At 41.8% G+C, this 17,222-nt stretch overlaps 2 protein-coding genes across 2 annotated transcripts; both read right to left on the bottom strand.

Moving 5' to 3' along the window:
• Window positions 1–601: 601 nt before the first annotated feature.
• On the bottom strand, window positions 602–7,046 carry plk4 (polo-like kinase 4 (Drosophila)). Its single transcript, XM_085256468.1, has 15 exons — window positions 6,840–7,046; window positions 5,881–5,976; window positions 5,538–5,633; window positions 4,846–4,960; window positions 3,740–4,721; window positions 3,576–3,664; window positions 3,179–3,495; window positions 2,970–3,074; window positions 2,751–2,853; window positions 2,491–2,640; window positions 2,176–2,404; window positions 1,963–2,065; window positions 1,578–1,715; window positions 1,383–1,489; window positions 602–1,014 (listed from the first exon to the last, which is right to left on the bottom strand). Exons 1-15 carry the CDS (start codon window positions 6,867–6,869, stop codon window positions 903–905), a joined length of 2,772 nt encoding a protein of 923 aa, XP_085112594.1. The 5' UTR covers window positions 6,870–7,046; the 3' UTR covers window positions 602–902.
• Window positions 7,047–7,675: 629 nt separating this feature from the next.
• On the bottom strand, window positions 7,676–16,267 carry hspa4l (heat shock protein 4 like). Its single transcript, XM_085256835.1, has 19 exons — window positions 15,876–16,267; window positions 14,872–14,929; window positions 14,635–14,775; window positions 14,367–14,489; window positions 14,177–14,276; window positions 13,949–14,082; window positions 13,616–13,860; window positions 13,446–13,522; window positions 13,203–13,354; window positions 12,965–13,071; window positions 11,819–11,952; window positions 11,239–11,435; window positions 10,938–11,012; window positions 10,443–10,586; window positions 10,094–10,219; window positions 9,867–9,974; window positions 9,231–9,350; window positions 8,635–8,796; window positions 7,676–8,545 (listed from the first exon to the last, which is right to left on the bottom strand). Exons 1-19 carry the CDS (start codon window positions 15,980–15,982, stop codon window positions 8,354–8,356), a joined length of 2,502 nt encoding a protein of 833 aa, XP_085112961.1. The 5' UTR covers window positions 15,983–16,267; the 3' UTR covers window positions 7,676–8,353.
• Between the last annotated feature and the right edge of the window lie 955 nt (window positions 16,268–17,222).

The following is a 17,222-nucleotide window of genomic DNA, read 5'->3' as shown; positions in this document are numbered from 1 at the left end:
CAAAACAAAACATCCACTCTAATGACTTTCTATTACAGCAGTTTAGCTCTTAGCTCCCAAATCTATAAAGATGCTTCATTGAGCTAATCGGTGATGGGTTTGTATTATATGAAATGTCTTAACCAAATAAAACCAAAGCAGTTTCTGTGTGGTATTTTGGTCTGGAAACATTTGAATGATGCAAGAATAACGAGTTAGTAAGAGGTCTTGGTGAATACCATTTATGGTTAACCGCTAGCAGGACTCCACGTACATCGACTGAAATAATTAGCACCACATTTCCAAAAGGAGCTCGTCTGGATGCAAATATTTGAGCACCAAAGAAATCGGTATTTACTTTTCTTCCTGTACCATGTGAATTATCAGGGCTCTAAAACTTCAGGTCCACTGATTTTAAGTGACAGACTTTACTTTGAGTAACTAACCTCATTTTTCTCCTTTAGATATAAAGAGAGGTAACTGCCAGCTAAGTTTCAGTTATATTACCATAACTATGCTTATGAATTCTCTATTACTGAAACCATAAACTGGCTATAAATACTTTAATTTCTTTTCTACACAGTTCTGTCATAATACGGAGTGCAAAGAGAAGACTGCAAAAGAAAGTGCAGCGATCCTCCACCCGGCCTCCAGATGTTTTATTGTTTCAGCGTGTATCGGTCGCACATTTCATAGTAGTAGGAAACAGTAAAAAAAACAAGACACACAAACACTAAGTTTTCCAACAGGGCTAATGTAGACACTATACAAAATAGCTGCTTATTAAAATAAAAATATATCTTTTCATAATCTCAGTCTTCTGTACATGTAAAAACAACACAAATAGAAGATATTTACAAGAAGAGAAATGACGGTTTCTAATGCTACTTCCAGCTTTTTGACAGGCCTCTATACACAAGGTGTTAATGGGACTGCAGGTGACGCGCTGCCGGGCTCGCCAACAGGCCGAGAATGGTCGAGAGACAGTGAAGCTTTTCCTTAACGTGCTCGGGCAACTTCTCGTTCTCCTTATACCTGCAGAGAACACACCACTTCTTACTTTTTGTGCCATACAAATACACTGCAGCTTCTTCTGTGTGGAAAGCTGGCCAAAGATCCAGCAAATAACAAGCTCTGTATTTTTATTCTCGGGCTACTTTGTCCTCCACTCTGCGTCTGTTACAGCACTCAGTTCATCAACTGTGTGAAACAAGCCCTTCAGCTCCATTTCCATTATCTTTAAGAAAACTTTCTTCTGATTGGCTGCCACATGCAAACAAAAGATGTGAACAGCAGGTGGATGGGGCTTCTGAAATGGCCATATTAAAAACTTCTACTCTCACAAAAGTTTTTAAAACAGCTCTTAAAGGGAACACAGAAGACATTTCTAATGTATTTCATACCTGGTGATCTTCCCTTCTGGACACGTGTAGGTGATGCAGGAAACTCCTGCCTGAACCACCAGCTGAGAACCATCGTTGAACTGCACCCAAACCTCTCCGCTCGTCAGCTACAGATACAAACAAACAAGGATTTGGTTTTTGTCAAAGTGTCAATTCACATTCCCAGTCTTAAAATATTAATTAGTCATCTATTACCTGGGACGCCCATCCAACATTTGGCACAAATATCGACTTGACCACCTTTCCTGTGCTCTGGATGAGGTCCTGACGCACTGGGGAGCTTTTCTTACTCAGGCTGGCTGTGGTGAAGTCAGACCCATCGTAGGAAATCATCTAGAAATAAATCAGTAAAAATCAAATGCAGATCTCATCACGGCCTGCACACCCACACATGACTCCAGGTGCTGTTTTTATGTTTTGATTTTTTCACTATTAGTTTTCTGGTTGTACTGTGGAAAGAATCCGTCTGCCTGAAACCAGTGAACACTGCATACACGACATGTTTTTGCCTGAGACGTCTCAGCGTCTGGCGTGGAAATCCACATTATTCTTCATTTTATCCTGTAATGTCAGAACTTACCGAAGGAGTGATTTGTGGAGGTTTAGGAGGTGATGCTGTATCTGGAGGAACCGGGTGCGAGGGCGCAGACGATGAGCCTGGAGCGTCTGAGCTGACGGGTCTCCTGGGAAGTAAAAGAAAACAAACATTTGTCACGCAAGACGAGAAATATAACAAAAAAAAAAAAAGAAAGAAAGGAAAGCTGTCACGAGGTGGCCAGAATTTTCCTGTCACCTGCCAATCGTTATGGGGAAGAAAGGGACGTCCTTGGTGCTGCGCTGCTCCTCTGCAGTGATGGCGGCCTCGAGAGATAAACACATGGCGTGGCCCTCGTCCGACAGCTCCACATACCTCCGGCACTCGGGGCTCAGGCCGCTCAGCCCCGCCTCGCCCTTCACAGTGTACGACTTCCCGCTCTTCTCCACCACTCGCACAAGTTCGGACGTCTTGTGGGTCTTTGCGCCTGCACGATGCAGTTATTACACGTTAATTTAGACTCATCAGCTCAGCCACCTCATTACTGACGTTCAGCAAACACCTCGGACTCACCATCATAAAAGCAAACTTCCAGGTCCGCGTTAGGAGAGTTCTCCATCAGCATGACCTTGGCATACTTGGTGTAAAGGGTCACTTTAGGAGTCTTGGATTTAACAAGCTGAACAAACTTGGAGGCATACTGGTACTTTTTCCAGTATTTCTCTGTGACAAAAAAAAGAAAGAAAAAAAAAGCTCAATTACAATTTTATTTCACTTTTTTTTTTTTTTTTTTAAATCTGATATTAATGGGTGGGATGCATCCGTCAGAATACCTGGAAGATCCTCGTAGCTACAAATGAGAATATCTTCTGGAGGAGCTGGCGGGCAGTCCAGCACAGGAAAACCTTTTCCACCATTAGGCTGGTATATCGTCACCTACAGCAGATGGTCATAATAAGCCACAACTTACAAGACTGAAGATTTTTTTCAAACATGGAAAGATTTATTAAGTAACTGCATGATAAATGCTGATTGCCCTACAGAAACTGTACCATTGAGCCATCACAGGAAATCCGGAGGACTTCTTTGACTCTTTCTTGACCACTCTGACATTTTAACAGCTCCATACAAACTTCACCCGTGTCCAAAATGCTCACCTGGATAGAAGACAAGAAAAAAGATGAGATATCTAAAAATATATCCACTGTTCACACATAGAAATTTAAAAAAAAAGGAAAAAAAAAAAAGATTAAAATCTTACAACAGCATTTTTGGTCTTCTGTCTGATCGGCTTCAGTCGGGAGGCGCACAGAGGCGGGATTACGTCTCTCAGCGTTTTCTTCGGCTTATCTGTACTGGGTTTGGTTGAAGAGAGCTTTAACTCTCTGTCAGGAGGAGGTTGGAACTCTAATCCAGGGATGTTCTCCCTGTATGAGTCGGAGTTGGAAAGAAGCTGGTGGTGCAGGTTGGGGTGAAGGTTCGCGCCTCGGCTCATGGGCTTATCTGACCAGGAGTTGTGAACACCTAAAGGTCCTCTACTGCTGTGGGCGCTGCTATCTGCGGACCTCTGTCCAGAGGCTGAGAAAGAAAGCAAAACTTTTGGAAAACTTTGTAGTCATGATTAAAACAACCAAAAGAGCACAAAAGTGTTATTTTACCTTCAGTGTTGAGCCAATTAGAAACTCCCTCTAAGTCCTGAAATTGCAAATTTGGTGGAAGTGCGGTCTCTGTGGAAAAATACCCAGAACTGAAATAGAGAGTGTCATCTGTTAGTCTCAATAACCTGAGAGAAAAAAAGATTATCAACAGACTGACTGCTTACTTTGCTGGCTGCTTGACAGGTGGAGATGGGAGTCTTCCGTGCTCTGAAAACGGGTGTGGAGTGGAGGACACGGGGAAGACTGGGCGTCCTATACCAGCCAGAGTCTCCTCTGAGTGGCATCGCCCCAGCTCAGCATGAGTTGAACCTGTTGAAGTGGACATGGGACGGTCTGAAGAGTGAGCCCTCCTCAGGTAGCGAGAATGAGGCTCTCCGCTTTCTACACCATGAGCCGCCCTGCTCCTGCCCTCTCTGTTGAACCTTTCCAGCGGATGCTGCTGCTGCTGCTGCCACTGGTCTCCATCCTCAAAACAGGCACTGTTGGGCTGGCGTGGAAGGCTTGGGATGGGTGCCATGCGATTAGGCAGAGCAGAGCCTATCATGTGCTTGGTTCGCTTCTGGAGGCGACTGCCGCTGCTGGCAGAGGTGGAGGAGGTGTAGGCTGTGGAGATGGTGGCAATGCCACTGTCAATGGACCCGTCATCCCCAAGCCCCAGCTCTTTGGTCCTGACCAGCAGGCTCTGGGTCATGAATGGGTGGTCCAGTACTGCAGAGAGGCTGGGTCGCTGGGCGGGGTCTTTCTGCAGCAGCTGATAAATTAGGTCCTGAGCCTCCAGAGAAACATGGGTAGGCATCTCATAGTCCCCGAGAACCACTTTGGACAAAGTGTGCTTGACCGTGTCTGTGTCAAATGGAGGGCGACCCATCAGGAAAGCATAGAACATGCATCCCAGTGACCAAACATCTGATTCCAGCCCGTGGGCGCTGCGAGTGGCCACCTCTGGGGAGATGTAGTTTGGTGTGCCACACATGGTGAAGTGCTTTTCATTTGGGAGTTTGAGCTGAGTGGCCAGGCCAAAGTCTGCTATCTTAATGTTCATGTTGCTGGTCAGCAGAAGATTGGACAAAGTCAGGTCTCTGTGCAAGATCCCATGAGTATGTAAATAAAGCATCCCTTTCACTGTTTGGTCCATGAAATGTCTCGCTGTGGGGCGAAAATAAAGTTGTTGTTGGGGTTTGTTTTTGGGGTTTTTTACAGTAGTAGCAACTCACAAAGCTGACAACACAACTCATATTTAGGCTTCTAAACAAAAACACATGTGCCTGACCTTCATCTTCAGAGAAAGGCATCTTTCGCTCTTTGAGGTACCGACTCATCTCTCCATTGTGGCACATCTCCAACACTAAATACACATAGTTGCTGTCCTCAAAGTAGTTGTAAAGCTTTTACAAAAACAAAAGACATAACAATATGATTCATTTACCATCGTCTCAAAATATGGAAACATTGAGAAAGAACAAAATATAGAATATATCTGACTGGATTTTAAAATGATTGTACTACTGTGGTCCTGAAAGCTGTGTCAGTGGGACCACCACTGCCTGCTTTCCTGGTTAATCTTTAAAGCTGAAGATTAGCCAGACTACTGATTAAGTGAAGTGGAAACAAATCGGTGGCGCGCCTACACAAAGTACTATCAAGGACGCCCTGTATAACCATGACAACAATACAGAAAGCTGATATATGCATCATCAAACACAACAGTCCCACAAAGACACAGGAATCCCTACAGCTACAGCACTGGTGTTAACTTTAACTGTAAATCTCACACTAAGCAAGCATTCACACGTTTCAAATTATTAAAGTGCATCATTAAACTGTGTGTGATGCATAAAAAAACAGAAAATGTATATTGTATAGATACACTACAGGAGAAGGCAAATTTAAATAAACAGCAGGGTTGGTGTTGTGTATCAAGCACTTCATGGCAAGAAATCATCTGTGGCTTGTCAGCGTTACCTCCAGTATGGAAGGATGCTTCAGTCGGCAGTGAATCTCCACCTCGTTCCTCACACGTTGGACCATGCCGGCTTTGTGCATTGCTTTTTTGTCAATCTGCAGATGGGAACAACAGAGATAATTATACGCCTGCCACTCATCGGCTCAGCGTGGCATGTTGTACAGTTTGGTTTGATCCTAATAATCAGTTTCCCACCCACAATGGCAACGAAACACTGAGAGCTCATCTGTGGGGCGGGTCAAGAGACCACAAGAACCCCACGGGAGGCAACATATGTCATAACCCAGTAGTTCCAAGTTTACAATTTTACAGCATCACTGATAAAGATGTAGATTATCTCACCGTTTTGATGGCAACCTCCAGACCAGTCTTCACCGATTTGGCCCGGTAAACACACGCAAAGGAGCCCTTCCCGAGCAGAGTGAGGACCTTGAAGTCCTGCGTGCACAAAAAGAGAAGTTGTACAAACAACGCATCTGCAGGAAAATGTGAGCATGATTTCATTTTTAAGTTTAAATCCCACGGGAAGCGAGAGCTTTAAAAGCAAACACCTCGATCCTCGACTCCTGATCATAACAAAAACCTCCTTTCTCATCTCTGCTAGCATGGGAGTCAGCAGTCAGGTTGTTAAAGCCATGGCGAAGAACTTGGTCAAACATCCTTCCCGTAACCTGCGACCTGCTGGATTGTTCTCTACAACCACCAACGACTCCACACGGGAGAAATCCACCCACAACAAACGTTAACTGTCAAACAAGCCACTAACACCTGACGCCGTCATATGGCCAACCAAAACCTTTAATTATCCCGGGTCTCTTCCCGCTAATGAGGACCCACTTGTAGCCGTTTCCAAGCAGCATGACGGGTCCCAAACTGACGCGACACAACAATGTCTGTCCTGGGGGAGCATGGTTACACACCCGCAGAGACGATGTTGACATTTTCTACTACATTAACTACTACTAGTACTACTAAATAATAATAACAACAATAATAATAAGTAGAAGAAGAATACATTTAGGCAATCGTAAAGAGCGATATCTTTACGACACGTGAAACAAGCTAAAAACGAAAAACTGAACTATCGCCTTAGTAATTGATGTTAAGTAGTATAATATTTAGCTATGACTAAATAAAAGTTTAACATATCCCCATTATATTAAGCAAACAGTGTTTTTTTTCCTTCTCAGTGCGATATTGTTTAGCTAACTTGTAACTCCAGCCTTTGACTTGACACGAGAACAAGCCATCAGTCCGAGTGGACGCTAGCTTGTGGGCGTTAGCCCAACAAAAGCACTCACCTCAATTTTATCTCCGATCGAAACACTCATCGTGGCGGCTTTTCGCCTCGCAGACGCGTGCAGGTTTGTAATAATGTTCCCCGATAGGCAGAGTGCATGGATAGCCGCTACAGGAGTCCTCACACGACAAATAAATGTTGTTCTCGCGTTCCCCTCCAAAACTTTGCCATATCTTCCATTTTGAAAATATCCGCCCGTTACTCCGTGGCTACGTCACACCCCGCGTCACTTGACAACATTAAGCTTTGTCACGCCTCCTCCAAGCGCCCCGTGTCTGCGATGGAGTTACATGAAGCTTCAATGATCTACATTTAATTTAATATCAGTGGTCGTCCAGACACAGGAACTGCATATATGGAATCAGCTACTACTTTTAAAATTATAAATTTAAATGATACGTGTATTATTAAAGAAAATGTTATCTAATCGTGAATTAATCCAGTAACTTTCTTTTAATTTTTTAAATCAGCTTTAATCACAGGACTCGACCTCTCATTTGTCTTGGTTTGCTGACAAAGAAAGTTTGTTTTAAAACAAAAATGGAGAACCATAATGTGCAGTAAAGGCAAAACATTCCTCACAGTAAGAGGATCCTGGGTTTAAAGTAACCTGAGGTACTTTCTCCCTGGACTCATGTTCACTCTGCGGGATCTGGTTTCTTAGGCCATCTATAAACATTACAGGTTAATGCATGTTTAAGAGTAAATGACTGCTACAAATGACTCAATATATATATATATATATATTGAAACTTTCCATATCACATCTGAAAACATAAGTACAGCACAGATGGCCACTTTCTTCTGAAAATCAATCATTTCACACGTACAAATTAGTCTTGCAGACAAATGCGTTTATTTTTTCCCCCACCTTCAATTAAATATGGAAAAATGCAAGAAAAAAAAAAAAGGAAATAGGCAACCAATCACTAAAGGAAACTTGGTATATGAGCATTTCCATTGTAACACTAGAATGTGTTCTCTATGTACATGTCTATGCTGGCTGCTTTTGTTTACTAAAATAATATTTACAGTTTGTAGACACGGACATATCTCTTCGAACTCGTTGAATACAAATATAATTTGTATTATTGTATACTAACTAAAAGGTTTGCACTAGCAGTGGCATGGACAGCACTGTCTATTTCTCTTATGGGTGATATTGGACACTTAAGAGACACGTGGAATGCAAAACACAAAGCGTACCTTCCTGTGAGATACGAAGGAATCGGTTTTACGACAGACTCATATTTTCATCTATTGTGGCATTCTTTAATTTTTTTAGTATGGCAAACCTTTGAGAGACTAAAGCACACCAGTGTCACACGTAAGGATGAAAACAAAAAACCTCAAATGGTAAAATCCAATGGGAGAGGACACAAAAAAACAGATCCACATAAGTGGTTGATGAGGACTGAGAAATGTTCCCAGGTGTTGATTTTTCTGCGCCTGTCTAGATGCCGTGTGACGGTAAACGCGTTGATGGTTGCGGAGTCTGCGCGTCGGACACAGATCTCAGTCCACCTCCATCTCTTTTGTGCCCGGCTTCGTCTGCTGGCTCCCCTTTGCTTCCCTCTTTCCTTCCGCTCCTCCCTGCTTAGCCGTCGGGCCGTTGTGAGCTCCGCTGGTTTGGTCGTTCACCTCGGGGGCCTCCTCCACTGTGGGCTTTGGCCTGTTGATCACTGGATTACATATGTCCTCCAGCTCCTGGAGAAGAAGCAAGCAAAGGAGAATCAGAAGATGTCATTCTCACTAAAGGAAGAAGATTATTAGATCTTAAAAAGCGGATCACACACCTGGATTTTAGCGATCATGTCTGCTACTTTGACAACTGGGTCTTGAGTTAAAGCAAGTTTACTCTGCGCATTCATCTTGCTGTTCATCCAGCCCATGCTTTCAGTCACACACTTCTCCACAGTGCTCATTTCCTCTGCACTCAAATGAAGGAATCGCTCGTCCTGGGAAAGAGTTTTTGACGAAGAAAACCTTTAGCAGGTCTAAAATGTATCTCTTTTAAAACAAAGTCATCCTATTATATTTTTCCCATAACAAAATACACTTTAAACTATATAAGCTAAAATACGAAAATAATTTAAACACTTAGAATACAAGATCAAGGATATAAACATAGTAAGACACCATCAACATATTCTCTCAGTAAAATATAAAAATAAATGGTTATTTTGTCACATACCTCAAGTATCAGTTACAGACTGTATTTCTTATAAGTGTCAAGTCATCTATGTTTACATGTCTTATCACGCTTCCTGTTCGCATAACACAGTATTTGTAACGCACTGCACAAAACATGCAGTTCCAAACACAAATCCTACTTCTGTCTTTTTCCTGTAAAGGAGTAATGGAAGAACATCACAGTCAGAAGAGGGCTTACCTTCTGTTTGTAGGAATCTACAAACTTCATGTAGAGTTGCAGTTTCTTTCCCAGTTCCTCAAATGCTCTCGGCCTGTCCTCATGCTCCCTGTGCCGGTCCTGAATGGGCTGGCCCAACCTCTGGAGAATAAAAAAAAATTGCGTTAACATTGAAAGCTACTACCACTTTAAAATATTCTTACATCTTTACTCTTTATTCAACGTAACTTTTAGAAAGTTCCAAATCACAGCATAAATTACAATCTATAAGATTATATAATGAATGAATGAAACATGAACATAAAGCAACAATTCTGGGTAAAGTGCCACTGAGATTTATAAAATCAAAGGTTTATTTAAGCAAGTAATCATTAAGGAAAATATGCGTGCTAAGTAGTAGCTGTGGCTCAGGAGATATAGCAGGTCATCTACTAATCATAAGGCTGGTGGTTGTATGAATGGGTGAATGAGACATGTTGTATGAGCGAGTGCTCAAGCAGAGTAGCAAAGCGCTATATTAGAACCGGTTTATTTACTTATGTAACAAAATGGAAAATTTACATCGAATCAAATTACTAAAAGTTAGCATTTGGGGCATAAATATTTTTTTGTATGCAGTAGTCTGCAAAATCTTTCTTGTAATAAATGTAAACATACCATAAGTGCATCTAGCTTCTCCTCATAGACTTGTTTGGGTTGGTCTTCCCCATCCTCATAGAGCCACTTCTCTGTGTCCTCCAGCATCAGCGTCAGCCGGTTGCTGTCCTGTTATTAACAAACATGAAATGTTTATACAGATCAGTTCTTCATACATCGTCTCAGATATAATAGTCGTTTACTGCAACATGGGGGCTGCTATAATAGATGCAAAAAGTACTACTTACCCCCTCAGTGATGTACTTTTCATAAATCCCACAAAGTTTGTCCCGCAGATCATACACATACTCCTCCACAGCATTCTTTGCGTCGTTCAGCTCTTTCACAAGTTTGTCCTGGATAATCATCTGACGCTATGATGAAAAAATTAAAATGAATGAATAAAAATAAAAAAAAGTTACGGATGATTCAACCAAGGCGATACGATATTACAGTATGACATTTCTGAATAAAACCTGTGCTTGTCCCGATTTCTGCCATAAATATATTACAACAGTAGATGTTCATACATAGATATAAAATTCCTTGTATCAGAGCATGACTCAGCTTTTTCCAAAGGCCACCTGCAACACTCACCTCATACTCCACAAAGTTAGAAAGGACGTCACTGTCAAGCTGTCGAATGTTGTTGATCACAATGGGAAGATCGATACTCTTCACCTTGACTTTGGGCTTGCTTCCTCCTGCTGCTGGGTCCTGCTTCTCACCAGCTGCTCCCTCCTAAATTTGGAAACCAGAGAACACAATGAGGCCTTTTTGGATTTCCAAACATGGGGCACCTTGCCAAAATAATCATCTATTTTTTTTTTTTAGACTAATTAATACTGCATGAGTCCATCTAATTGTAGCACAGATGCATCAATGAGCAGCGCTGACATGAATTCAGCAGCTCGCATACAGAATCTGTGACAATACATGAATTACTTAATACTTAATTTAATTGAAAGCATGTCTCAACAATATCAGTATCAGGGTTCTGCTTGTCTTATTATCAATACAGTCTGATATGAGCAAGAACAAAAAAGAAAAACATGCAGTTTTAAAGCATCCTTAAATCGCAGCCTGACTAACCTTACTGCTGGAACTGGCATCCTCATTCTGCGGCTCCCCTTGGGTTTGGCCTTCCTGATCCACCTGCATTTTGATCTGAGACACATACATAATTATTTTAACGAAGATTTAAGTCAGGTGTCACAGCATTAGATTTTTAAGTGGCGGAAATCCACTGATAAACAATAAGGAACATACATTTTATGAGAATAGTACCCATTCTATCCAATAGCTGTTGTGCTTTAACTCTGAACGGCTCAAAGAAACTGACCAGCTGACATCTGTGGCATCACAAGAGTGACTGTGGCAACAATAATCCTACCTGCTCCTCTGCTCTGCTCTCATTCTGCACCACTGGCTCTGTATCAGTTTGCATGTCCTCGCCCTCTCCTTTCTGCTTCTCAATCAGAGAAGCGCCGGACACGCTGAAGATGCCGTGGATGTTGACGCGCACTTTGACTTTCACTTTAGAGCTGTCACCATCTGGCTGGGGAACCACATTCTGTACTGAAAAAAAGCCTGGAAGCAGATGGAAAGAAAAGGAGCGGCTTCTTTAATAGGACCTCAACATGTTCTTGTGACAGGAAACTGGCAGTTGCATAGAAAAAAAAAAAAAAAGATATCCCACTTGAGAAAACACACCCACCCACCACATGGTGATACACATACAGTACAGATAATTATGATGTTCGGCTGAGTCACACGAGAACCTGCTTCCCTTACTCCTAATTGCCATCCAATTTGTTGGGCCAGCTACTTAGCGCACCTACATTAGCCGCCTCTTTCTGCATACTTGTGCAGCTGGTTAAAGGAACCTGATACATGCATACATGCAATGTCTATGTAAAACCAAGTAAGGACCGATCACTTTGATGCTAATAGAGCAGAATTAGCACCATTACCTATCCTGTGGTCGGAGTAGGGCAGTTCTTGAGGGTTGCTGTAAAAGGCTTCAAGGTCGAAGGGTTCCCTCTTGTGGAAGGTAATCACTTTGGAAAAAGGAGCAGCATGATTCTTACTGAACACCTCGCACTCTCTGTAGCACAAATTAGCCAAAAAAAAAAAAGCAAAGTCAGGCAATGGAAAGTAATCACAGTCAGCAGATACTGTGTCCTAGAGCTGACTCGTCTATTTGGAGGAGCAAAAAGCAGTAAGTATACATACAGTAGCCTCCATAATGTTTGAGACAAAGACACAGTTTTTGTATTTTGTACATCAGTCAATATGTGATTGAAGTGCAGACTTTTAGTCTTTAGTAATGAAAAAGGTCACTAGATTAATGCCCATATAATCAACTCTTATCTAGACCTCTTAGGTATTTATTATATTTTTGATTAAAGTACTGTGCAAAAGTCTTGAGCTACCCCTCATGTTTTTAAAAGTGGTCTTAAGCAATAGTTCTTCAGGCTTTCTGAAGGTCTTTCAAAGTTCTTCTTTGGACACTGGCTGCTTTTTCCCCTCATTTTCAGTTCAGTCACTGACAATTTTCAGAATGTTTTTATTTACTGAACCAGTTACACTGACCTATGAATCACTCTAGCATGAAAACACCACCTAACTCAGGTGACGAATCGATGCTGTATCTACACATAACAGACAACTTAGCAAAGGACCAGTTTTAAATGGTATTTTTAGGCACTTTGTTACCATCAGAATGGTGTGCAGGGTGTCCTTAAAAAAAATCTGAGAATAAAGTGACAAGTGGAGCGCAGGAGAAAAAGGTGACAGGCCTAAAAACCATCTACAGAAGAGGAAAAGTCATGTCCTTTCCAAGTCCCCTCATCTTTACTGAAATGAACTAAACTGCTGAACCTATTTCCATTTTTTTCACCTTCACCTTGCATTTATATTTTTTTACAAAATATAAAGAATTGAAAGTTAAAGATTGAATTGAAAGCGGTTCAAGATTTTTGCACAGTACTGTAGGTTAGGACTACCCTATAAACAGGGTAGAAATACATATATTTATGTATACATAAACCAGTTTTTGTCCTCCAGACACATAATCACAAAAAACACTGTCTCTTGTAGAGTGGTGCTATCTTTACCCCAATCCATCCTCTGTGGGTGATTTCCAGCGCATAGTAATCGGGAAAGGAACCACATCAGTGATAGAGAATTCCCGAACCTTAAATGCTGGTGACAAAATTGCGCACTACACAGACACATACGCACAAGCAAAACCACAAAGACGAACACATATTTACTCCATTTTATCACTACTATTTTTTTTCATATTACATTGGAAAGAAATACTGGGGTGTTAATATCTGAGGATCTTCCAACCTGCAGTGCACAGCCTCTTGCTACAGCTTCGTCTGCATTGAGTGTGGTGCTGATGTCTTTGCAGAAGAACTTGGCGATCCTCTCTTTGATAGCCGGGATCCTTGTGGCTCCTCCAACTATCTCCACTGCACAGATATCATCCCGACTCAACTCTGCCAGACAAAACATACACATTCCTGAGCAGATTCTTCCTTTGTTTAACATTAATATCAATTAATGAATTAATAACTCTAAGGGGCGTACTTGATTGTTCAAGGGCCGATTTCAATGGAATCTCAACTCTCATGAGATACTGAGCACACATCTCTTCAAAGTGTAACCTGGAGGATTTAAACATTGGAAAAAACAATTTAGATATCCACATTAAGTGTGCTTATTGAGATGAAAAAAAACAACAACAAATAGGTTTTTACCTGTTCATCCTGCTGGAAACATCAATGTCATTCATGAAGCACTCTATGTTTAGAGGCAGGTCGGAGGAGTTGGCACTCATGAGCTTCTTCAGTTTCTCGCACTCCTGGTATAGCCGCAGCACAGCCCTCGGGTTGTCCCTCACGTTGAGCTTGTACTTGCCCTTAAACTCCTCGCAGAAGTAATCTACCAATGCCTCATCAAAATTACGCCCTCCAAGGTATGGATCAAATGCTGTGGCAAGAACCTGACGCACCAGATTGATACGGAGTTTAGAATTTAAGAACAAAAGAGCAGATGCAGCTGGAGGACGAGAAGGAAGGCAAAAGGCTAACCTTGAGTTTGCCTTTGTGGAAGGCAGTGATAGACACCTGGAATGACGAATGCCCCATGTCCACAAATACCACGTTTCTCGGCCTCTCTTCTGGTGTAGGAAGGTCTTGCTTGTAGATCCCATAAGCCAAAGCCACTGTTCATAGACAAGACATTTATTTTCAACCCTTACGTTCCATGTTTGACTATGGCCACTTCATAAAGTTACTAATGTATCCAAGAACACCGACCTGCAGTGGTGTCATTAATTAGCCGCAAGCAATTCAGCCCTGCAATCTGAGTTGCATCGAACACCGACCGCCTTTCAGCATCTGTGAAAAAACTTGGGACCTGTAAAGCAGAGTACAAATCTTAATGTTCTCCTCAAAACCGCGTTCTGAATTACACCGACAAGTCTTGTGCACCGTTTTCATCACTCACAGAGATGACACAATCCACCACCGGCTTCTTCAGGGCGCTCTCTGACGTCTCCTTCAGCTTGGTGAGCAGCATCCCCGTGATCTGCTCAACTGTGAACACTTTATCCTCGTCCAAGTAACGCACCTAGGAACACTCAAGCATTTAGGGAGACCCGAAGCAAATTAAAAACCAAAAGGGTGAAGGTGATCGGTTGCTTGGAAGTTGATGGAAAAAGCAAAGATGGGGGGAAAAAAATGGGAAGTGGTGAAAAAGATGTAAAGTACTTTACCTTAATTCCAGTGGTTCCATTGGCCAGCTTATGCAAGCTGTAAGGCAGTTTAGGTCTTTCTGCTTGGATAAATGGGTCATCGAATGCTCTGCCGTGGAACTTTTTGAAGCCATGGACTGTATTTTTGAAGTTTGTTATAATCTGAAAGAAAGGAAATACTTAGCAAAGATTAAAAAAAGACAACTGTTTGAAGATGTAATGTGTCTGCCAAAAATAAAATTTCATGGATGATCTTACTTGACTTTTGGCTGCATTTCCAATCATGCGATTTTTGGAGGCCAAAGACACACAGGCCCTTAATGGGAAACAAACAGAAGTAATCCTGTTAACAGATGTGGCGTACGAAGAAGAACTGCAATTTCGATGGCTGCCAACTGAAATGTTGAGCATTGCCATGAGGGATAGTTCACGGGGGAGAGTGTCTGAACAAGAACTACAAACTAGGGCAGTGAGACATAGCAGATCACCTTGAAAATTAAGCTTTTTCTATCCAAAATAAAGAGAGAAAAAACAGGAAAATCGTTGTGTTTAATGACAAAGACCAACGCTTCTCCTCACACAAGGATTCATTTCACATTGGCTAGCAGTGACAAGTCACTCCCTAGCTTCACCTTGCCACAGAAAAATATCCTCATGCACTTAAAGGTGCAATGCTCCTCTCAGTCTCCTTTCCACGGATGCTGCAGCAAATTCAGTTTACAGAAACGGAGACCCACTTGGAGATGATTTGTTTCAGTCCGCCAAGTTGATTCCTTACATTCACCCTGGGATTTAATCCTCTGTCACTTCTGATCAAGCACTTGCATGCGTTAAAGATGCAGTTTGTAGACGGGCCTTAACTGACGCATTATCGTTATACCATGTCAAAACCTATTCGTTATCCTTTGATGTCTGTACAGTATGCAAACACTTTAAAACGCATATTAAACAAAATAACATGTACAATACAAGTAGGTTAACTGAGTCAGCTTGTCGTGCACTGCGCAGCTCGGTGGTGATAGCCAGGAGACATCTCAACTACCTACAAAAATAAACTGTTATTTAAAAAAGACCTATAATAACCTGCTGTGACGGGAAATGAACTAAGGCCGCATCACTACCGCCGCCACCATCCCTGCTGCCTTCCTGTGCATCACACCGCTCAGTCAGTGCGCCTCCAGTTGCAAACATTGCGTAACAAACTCACAGGCAGACCACACTTACACGGCGATGATGTCTGTCAATATTTCGGCTATACTTACGGCGTGCATCTGTCACTGTATTCATTGGCAATGGTTTCAATGCCACCGCTCCTGGCCACAGCGATGTAACAATTTTGGAAACCCACATCAATGCCTACCACTGACATATTGAGCGCTCTTAAATTCACCCAAGTTATCCTCCGCAAATGACCGCACTCACACCTAGGAGGAAGGGGGAAAAATAACACACAATGGCGGTCTGTTCCTAATTTTAAATTTATTTAAGCGTGTCGTCCGCTCTGAAAATATACGACACGGCTAGCCGAGCGTGCACTAACTGAATTACTAGCTGTTATGTAAGTAAAGCTGTTTATAGCAAACTCATTCAGTGTAATCCCAGAGAGCAATGATGTCCAGAGCGGATTCTCCCACTCCCAGGCAGCCCTAACATCACCCAGCGGCTCCGACTGACTGTATCTCCTCGGACCCGCCCACGTACGCCTGTGATTGGCTGCGTCACACCCAATGTCCTTACGTGATTGGTGCGGCAACCAATCGATAACAGAAAAATCTAGAACCACCTGGAAAAGGGGACCATTGAGTACGTCATCGGTAATCGGCACGGGCCTGACGTAAATTTTACCCTAAATTTAACCTGCAGGTACAGTTTCTACCTTCACATCTCACGTGCCTCAAAATCAATACGCATACAACTATAATATCTATGACTTTAACATTACTGATAGCTAGATCATATCTGATGAGATAGTGGTACGTAAGCGCTACCTGAAAGCATTGTTTGCGAGAGGTAAAGTTCAGAGTGCCCTAAGACGATATATTGCTTATACATACAAGTTTATTAAGTCGGTACAGTAATATTTACTGTTATTGCAAACATTTGTTTATAGCGACATATGACGCTGCTGTTTACGTGTCTTATCTCCATGGAAATGACAACAGAGGGTTGCACTGCGCGTAATCACATTGAATTATATTCATTTCATTCATTGGTTTTATTTCAATGCGTTTTATCTGTTTATGTTTACTTCTTTGTTTAAACAAAATATGATATACATAACTTTTCTGGCTAAGTTGTTTAGGTACCTACCATAAGATAAAATGTTCCAGATAAAAGGCCTAAATGTATATATTAATTATATTATTGGATTAAGGAATCGTGTTTAAGTTAGGTAAGCGTGTCACACAAAAGGCAATTTCCAGTAAAGATAGAATCACACATAACAGCCTTATGCCAACCGGTGCATAGTAATAAAGACATGATTTTATATCAGTAGAAAGAAAACAAAAATTTGTTTTAGGGGGTGTTTTATATTATTATACTTTACCCAATATATTATATTATTTGAATATTTTTAAACTTTGACTACAGCCTATTCAGATTTCCGC

The sequence above is a fragment of the Mchenga conophoros genome, linkage group LG19, assembly GCF_057382185.1.
Source record: "Mchenga conophoros isolate Kocher_MC1m ecotype Shallow Benthic linkage group LG19, M_conophoros_male_GT1.1, whole genome shotgun sequence".
In the NCBI taxonomy this organism is placed as follows: domain Eukaryota; kingdom Metazoa; phylum Chordata; class Actinopteri; order Cichliformes; family Cichlidae; genus Mchenga; species Mchenga conophoros.
The sequence above is the reverse complement of the archived record's forward strand: the minus strand, read 5'-3'. Positions and strand labels throughout refer to the sequence as shown.

Excerpts from the sequence above, each read along its gene's own strand:
- plk4 (XM_085256468.1), bottom strand. The coding sequence starts at position 6,869 with ATGAGTGTTTCGATCGGAGATAAAATTGAG. Across the intron at positions 4,722-4,845 it reads GCCTTTCTCTGAAGATGAAG|CGAGACATTTCATGGACCAA; the intron begins GTCAGGCACATG and ends TTCGCCCCACAG. Across the intron at positions 1,716-1,962 it reads CTCCACAAATCACTCCTTCG|ATGATTTCCTACGATGGGTC; the intron begins GTAAGTTCTGAC and ends ATTTATTTCTAG.
- hspa4l (XM_085256835.1), bottom strand. The coding sequence starts at position 15,982 with ATGTCAGTGGTAGGCATTGATGTGGGTTTCCAAAATTGTTACATCGCT. Across the intron at positions 13,072-13,202 it reads CAAGAGGCTGTGCACTGCAG|TGCGCAATTTTGTCACCAGC; the intron begins GTTGGAAGATCC and ends GTGTCTGTGTAG. Across the intron at positions 8,797-9,230 it reads TAGATTCCTACAAACAGAAG|GACGAGCGATTCCTTCATTT; the intron begins GTAAGCCCTCTT and ends ACTCTTTCCCAG.